This window comes from Geotrypetes seraphini, chromosome 5, assembly GCF_902459505.1.
Source record: "Geotrypetes seraphini chromosome 5, aGeoSer1.1, whole genome shotgun sequence".
Classification (NCBI taxonomy): domain Eukaryota; kingdom Metazoa; phylum Chordata; class Amphibia; order Gymnophiona; family Dermophiidae; genus Geotrypetes; species Geotrypetes seraphini.
Window position 1 is genome coordinate 168327355 of NC_047088.1, and position 7216 is coordinate 168334570.

General features: G+C 38.6%; 1 protein-coding gene across 2 annotated transcripts in view; it reads left to right on the forward strand.

Annotated features, from left to right (window-relative positions):
- ERBB4 (erb-b2 receptor tyrosine kinase 4) overlaps positions 1–6962 on the forward strand; it is a 1781744-nt gene extending 1774782 nt beyond the window's left edge. For both annotated transcript variants that reach the window (XM_033945093.1, XM_033945094.1), the window contains one exon: positions 4426–6962. In XM_033945093.1, the coding sequence (XP_033800984.1) occupies positions 4426–4871 (446 nt within the window). In that variant the 3' untranslated portion in view covers positions 4872–6962. The remainder of the gene's footprint in view (positions 1–4425) is intronic.
- Positions 6963–7216: the final 254 nt, after the last annotated feature.

Sequence of the window (7216 nt, forward strand, 5' to 3'; positions counted from 1 at the left end):
CATTTTGGGGGCAGAGTCCAGTTAGCTCCCTAATGTTAGTACATAAATAAGATCACATAAATGTATGATCTATTTTTTTTACACTAATGAATGGCCAGTTAGCTCTGAATATTGAGATAACTGAGCATTCGCTAGCTAGCTTTAAAAAAAATGGATATGCGGTGACCTGAAATGACCTGTCATTGAATAACTGGGTTCAGTGCTGGCAGCAACCACAGAGGAGAAAGTCGTCTCTGCATACCAAGTGGCAAAATCCAAACAAAAGAGCAGAGCGTGCCTGGTCTTCAAACCCCTCTTTATTAATAGTAAATAAATTATATAAGCAAATAAATGAAAACAGTCACATAAACATGTGGCAAATGATAGATTTAAATCATGGACTCGACACTCCAGTGTGAGATAGCAGCTGTCATCCCGAATTTGGATGCCGCTTATGGTTTGTTTTTATCTTTTAGCATTCGGGTTTGATTTTATTTTTATTATTTGGGACTCCTGATGCAGGCACCATAGCCGAAACACGGATCGTGTCGAGTCCATGATTTGAATCTATCATTTGCCATATGTTTATGTGACTGTTTTAGTTTATTTGCTTATATAATTTATTTACCATTAATAGAGAGGAGTTTGAAGACCAGGCATGCTCTGCTCTTCAGTGCTGACAGCACAGTGATGCATCAAAACCGCAGAGGATAATCCTGCGCTAACATTTGAGCGCAGGACAAATGCGTGCTGCCGCTTCCGCTGCTTTGAGGCCTTCCCTTTTGCACTCTTAGAGGTGTGTGGGTGTGGGGGAAAACCCACCCCACACACACACTGCACTGAAAACTCCCAAAGAGCGAAAACGGGAAGGAGAATGGGAGTTTTCAGTGTTCCCCCTAACCCCAACCCCCAACGGAAGTGTGAGGAGTTCTGAGTATAGTTGGGGGGTTCCCATCACACTCCCCCTCAGAGCGTAAAATGGAAGGCCTCAAAGCAGCGGCACATATTTGTCCTGCACTCAAATGTCGGCCCGGAAATGTCCAGATTAACAGCACTGCCTGCCGCCAGCTGAATGTCAGACGGGGTATAACCATAGTATTTCTTCACTGTCCTGAAGAAGAGAAGATAACTTTTGAAATCTTGTCTAGGTTAGTGCTTGTCAACCCTTCTTATGACAGTTGTTATTTGGCAAAAGCTAAATATTTAGAGATCTGACCTCCAAACTTCATAAACATCAGAGCTGAATCCACTCCAGGTGCTTCTAAAACTTTACAAAATAGATTGGTAGTTCTCAGCATGGCTCTTGTTGGGGACCATCTGGCCAGTCTGACTATGAAGATGATAGATGTTGAAGCGCATATGATGGAAATATTAAAAATCTGTATTGTAAAATCATAAATAAAAGAGTGCCTGACAAGACCATATTTCAGCCATCAGGGGCTACTTCAGGGGCAATACATATACTGGTAAGAAAAAAGTATAATAAATAATAATCATAAAATCTAAACTATAAGTGATGTCCAATAAATCATAAGATGTGAAACATATAAATAGTCATACAGTAAATATCATACTCAAATATGTTAGTATAATAAATATTAACCATAAAATATAAATCATAAATGATACACTAAATCATAAGATTCAAATCATATGAGTAAACATAAAATTAAACTCAATTCAAATATATGGATCCCAAATGAGAATTCATAAATATATAAAACCACAAAAATCCCATGTATATCACATTAAAGTACTATATTAAAAAACCTCAGCCAATTAGATTTTCTTCAAGATTAAATTGATTTTCCTTAATTGTTATGTTGTCACTCTCTTGAAGTCTTGGATCATAATAATTGTGGACTACAGATTGCTTAATTGTAAGAATATGTTAGTATCTCTCCTATTGTGTTTTTTTTTCTTCTTTTCTTTTTGAAATTCTTAATTACAATCTTACTGTACAAGATGTTATGCTTGGAAATATTGTGTAAAATTCATAAATAAATAAAATAAAAAACATCCAGATGTATATAGGGATCAGGCAAGGCACATTACCTAGCCTCGGTGAGACAGAGATGGGGATCCTATTTATGCATATAACATATATTACTATACTATAAGTTATACATGTGGCATCCACATTTAGGTGCTTGCACTTACACCATCTTTTATCTTAACATTAAGCAAAGTGGAAAAGTAGCTTAGTAGTTAGTGCAGTGTCCGGAGAACCTAGGAAACTGGGTTCTATTCTCACTGCAGTTCCTTGTCCCAGAGTCGCCTAACCAATAAAGGAGAAGTGGGGAAGGAACCTTAACAATCAACCTGAAATGGAATTGAGTTTAATCATTTATTGAATACAACACATTCTCGTATATAAATAATCATCAGTCTATACTGTATATCTTTGCATATCTACAGTCTATCTTGCATATCCCTTCAGACCCGACACGGTCTGTGTTTCGGCTTCAGTTAACATTCAGTTAACATGTAATATAGTAAGTGAATGCAGTTTACAGAATTATATGGCGCAGGACCTGCTTACATTGGAAAGTTGGTCCTCAACCTGGCAGCTAGGCTTCAATGCTAAGAAATGTAAGGTCATGCACCTTGGAAGCGGAAATCCATGCAGGACGTACTTCTTGAATGGAGAAACTTTAACTAGGACTTCAGCAGAACGAGATTTAGGAGTAATCATCAGTGCAGACATGAAAACTGCCAATCAAGTGGAGAAGGCTTCATCTAAGGCAAGGCAGATATTGGGTTGTATCAATAGAAGTTTCGTCAGCCGAAAACCTGAAGTCATAATGCCGTTGTACAGGGCCATGGTGAGACCTCATCTGGAGTACTGTGTGCAATTCTGGAGGCCACATTACAGTAAAGATGTGCGCAGAATTGAATCGGTTCAACAGACGGCCACCAGGATGATCTCGGGGCTCAAGGGTCTCTCGTACGAAGAAAGACTGAACAAATTGCAGCTCTACACTCTTGAGGAATGTAGGAAGAGGGGAGACATGATTGAAACATTTAAGTACCTCACGGGACGTGTCGAAGTGGAAGATGATATTTTCTTTCTCAAGGGACCCTCGGCCACAAGAGGGCACCCGCTCAAACTCAGGGGCGGAAAATTTCATGGCGACACCAGAAAGTATTTCTTCACAGAGAGAGTGGTTGATCATTGGAACAAGCTTCCAGTGCAGGTGATCGAGGCAGACAGCGTGCCAGACTTTAAGAATAAATGGGATACCCATGTGGGATCCCTACGAGGGTCAAGATAAGGAAATTGGGTCATTAGGGCATAGACAGGGGGTGGGTAAGCAGAGTGGGCAGACTTGATGGGCTGTAGCCCTTTTCTGCCGTCATCTTCTATGTTTCTATGTAGATATGGCACATGTAGCTCCGTGGCTTTTCAAGCGATACGTTTTCATTAGTATATTAAAATTGCAACATGCAGTCCTTTTTCCTTAGATACTGAATGTTTCAGCACCATCTAGTGGATTGTTATCTACACCCTTGATGCAGGCTTCAGTGTTGAAGCCGAAACATGGACCGTGTTGGGTCTGAAAGGATATGCAAGATAGACTGTGAGGTACATAATCAAAAAGAAAATATGTCTAAAAACCTGCCTAAATCGACACTTGGATGATCAAAAAGACAGGTCGTCCAAGTAACGATAATTGAACAGGGTTTTAGATGTATCTAAAACCCAGCTTAGGCCTTTTCACTGCCTCTGTGCGCCCAGAGCAAAAAGGGGCATTTTGGGAGATTTGGGTAGGACAATTGGTTGATGGGATGAGGGCTGACATAGACTTAGTCATCCGGCAGCCATAATCAAAAAGTTTAACAGGTTGCCTAGATGGAACTTATACGTTTTGACTTAGACCAAGTCAAAACAGGTATAAGTTCCAGATTGGGCCGCTGAGCTGATCTATTTGCATGCACTGCTTTCAATGCATATTAATTGGGGAAATTCTGAAAATGGAAGGTCTTGCACATTTATAATATGGGGTTAGGGTAACTGAGCAGTTGTTAGATTTATTTCTGCTACTGTAGTCCCAAATGTTAGCCAGTTTGTGCTGAATATCATACTAACAAATTATGGGCTCATTTTCTAACATGCTAATGTGATTTATCACATATTCAAAAATATTTCCATTGTTCTCAAGGTAGCCTGTTTACTACCTATGCTCTTAACTTGAATTAATGATTCCAGTAAATGAGGTTCTATATTTTAAAACCTGTCACACGAACATACTCAGCCACCTCTTTTTTTCCAGCTAAAACTGTATTGCTTGTAAGTTGGACCAAAATCATGTAGTCGGTTAAAGGGACCGGATTTTAAATGGGAGCATTTACCTGAATAGGTTTCAGCTGAGCAAAAGTATATGAATGCATATTGCTGAGAAGTGAAACTAGATTTTCTGACATTTATTTTTCTGTATATTTTAGATTATATAAACCCTGTGGAGGAGAATCCTTTTGTCTCTCGACGAAAAAATGGTGATCTTAAACCTCTGGAAGCCCCTGAATATAACAGTGTCATCAATGGAAAACCCAAGCCAGAGGATGAATATGTGAAAGAGCCCTTATACCTCAACAGCTTTGCTAACACCTTGGGGAATGCAGAATACCTTAAGAGTAATGGGCTATCTGTGCCAGAAAAAGCCAAGAAAGCATTTGACAACCCTGAATATTGGAATCACAGCCTACCACCCAGAAGCACCCTTCAGCATCCTGACTACCTGCAGGAGTACAGCACAAAATACTTTTACAAACAAAATGGCCGTATCAGGCCTATTGTGGCAGAGAACCCAGAGTACCTCACTGAGTTCTCACTGAAGCCAGGCACTATGCTACCACCTCCACCATACAGACACCGGAACACAGTGGTGTAGGACCAGCAGTATTATAAAAGTGGAGAGGTATCTTCTCCTCTCTTTTTCCTCCTCCCAGGACATCTCTTTCTCTCTCACTGTCTGGTGGGCTTCCTCTTCTGGCTCATCCCCTCCCTTTGATATTGCTGAGTACTAGAACAAAAGTCACTTTGGCCACCAGCTATTCAGAAAGAAAGAGAATATAAGACAAAAAAAAAAAAAACTGCCAAAACTCCATTATAAGAATTGAGGAGGTGGGAGGAGGCATGAATCTGAAGGGTCAACAAACATCAATCAGGACTGCCAGTTTTGAAATCACTTTTTAGGTTCAAAAGGAGACTGTCCAAGGAGAGTTAGATAGCGCTCATTGGTATAAGCAGCAATTTGTAGGAAAGCAGAAAAAAACTAATACTAGGGATTGTTCAAAGACAAACCGAGCAAAACTGGGACTATCATTATACTTCTGTATAGATCTACAATTATATTGAGACTGCACCTTAAACATTGTGTAGTTTTGGTTGCCCAGTCTCAAGAAGGACAATAAAAATATTAGAAGGGATGGAATAGCTCCCCCCATGGAGAAAGGCTAAGATGTTAGAGCTCTTAAGCTTGGAGAATAAATAGATGACTGACAAGGGATATGATAGAAGTTTATAAAATCATGAATATTGGGAGATAGTTGGCAATATTATTTATCATTTCAAACAAATAAAGCGCAGAATGATAATCTATGGAGCTAGGAGCCAGCAGATTAAAAACACAGAAGGTAATTTTTTTTCATACAGCGCATAATTGAGCTGTGAATCTATTGCTAGAGGATTTAGTTCAGTGACTAATATAGTGGGGTTTAAAAGAGGTTTGTACAAATTACTGGAGGAAATATTTTATGGAAAAATATTTTATGGAAATATTTTATGGAAAAATGGATATTTTATGGAAATATCCATAAAAATTGATTATCCAGGAATATTTGGGAAAGCTTAGCTCTTGAAAGAAAAATTTGACCTTCCATATATGATCTGGGTACGCGTAACTCAGACTGGTCACTGTCAGACCAGTTGGTTTTGATGGGCCTAGTTTTGACTCGGCATGGCTCATCTTACATTCTTATAACCAACTTAAGTGGCATTTGGTATTGGTTTCTTTTGTGAAATGCCATGTAACACAGATTGAAAGAATCTAGTCAGTTTCTCCCAAAGCTTTTCCCCTGCAGCTAGGACAAGTTGATATAACTTCCAAAACTATCAACACCTCTGTCAAAGCTATAAGAAATGAAGGCAATCATTCTTGCTTTTTTTGACCATCGGCCATCTCTTCATTTGGAACAATCATGATTATATTTCCTAGTAGCAAAATCTTTGAGTAGGATCTTCTCATGTAGATCATCTCAATGTGAGACCTCTGTAGAAGAGCAAAATAAATAGAGGAAGAAATCAGAAAAACCTCCAACCTCCCAATTCTGAAATTTTTATGGAGCTTAACTTCTTTGTTTTATAAATGTTGAGTATAAACAGCCCTCTTCCCCACTAAAATGTTGAATTTGTAAATGTCAGCATTTGGAAAGCAAAGGACACCACTGATGGGATTGGGAATAGTTTGCAAAAAGTATGGCTGAATAGGTGGGTGGTATTTCCTTATCATCCATGTAGAACTGAATTAATACACTGGAACAAAGATACTTAGACCATCATGTACATGTGACTGTTCGTTGGAAAGTCAGTTTGCACTTAAGTTGTGATTTCCGTGGTTCTAGCTCTGAACTGTGTTCTGAGTTTTTGAATGAAGCAATATGAAAGAGACCAGCAAAATAATAAACAAAATAATGACGGCGGATAACTGTGGAAATGCCATAATGAAGTCATTATAGTCCTTGGAACTGTATTCAGAATAATATTAAAAGTTAGTATGAAATGACAAGCTGGAATGTGGTGAAAGAAAAGCCAAGCCATTAGGCTGACTACAAAAGATGAGAGCAGACAAGTGGACATCTAAAGATATTTCCATCCAGAGTACGGAGAAAAGAAGAAGGGAGCGGATGCTGCACTTTATTTTTTTTGAAAAGGAAGGCATGAAACAAACACATACAAAGAAGAACAAGTATGAAATGTGCATGGTGGGGTTTTTTTTTTTTTTTTTTTCATAATGTTCTTAGAAGAAGATGTAAATATTTGAGGGAGGAAAGTCACAGTGGTTCATAATTCTTTCTGAACACTAAAACAGTAGTAGTAGGAAAAAGCAGTTAGATAATTTAGATACCAGTTGAAACAAAACTGTCACTCCCTTTTCTCAGTCTATTTATAGTTCTTTCCCAAGGAAATGTGTAATGGTGTTGAAGATGTTTGAAAGCTTTTGCTTACTTGGTAACT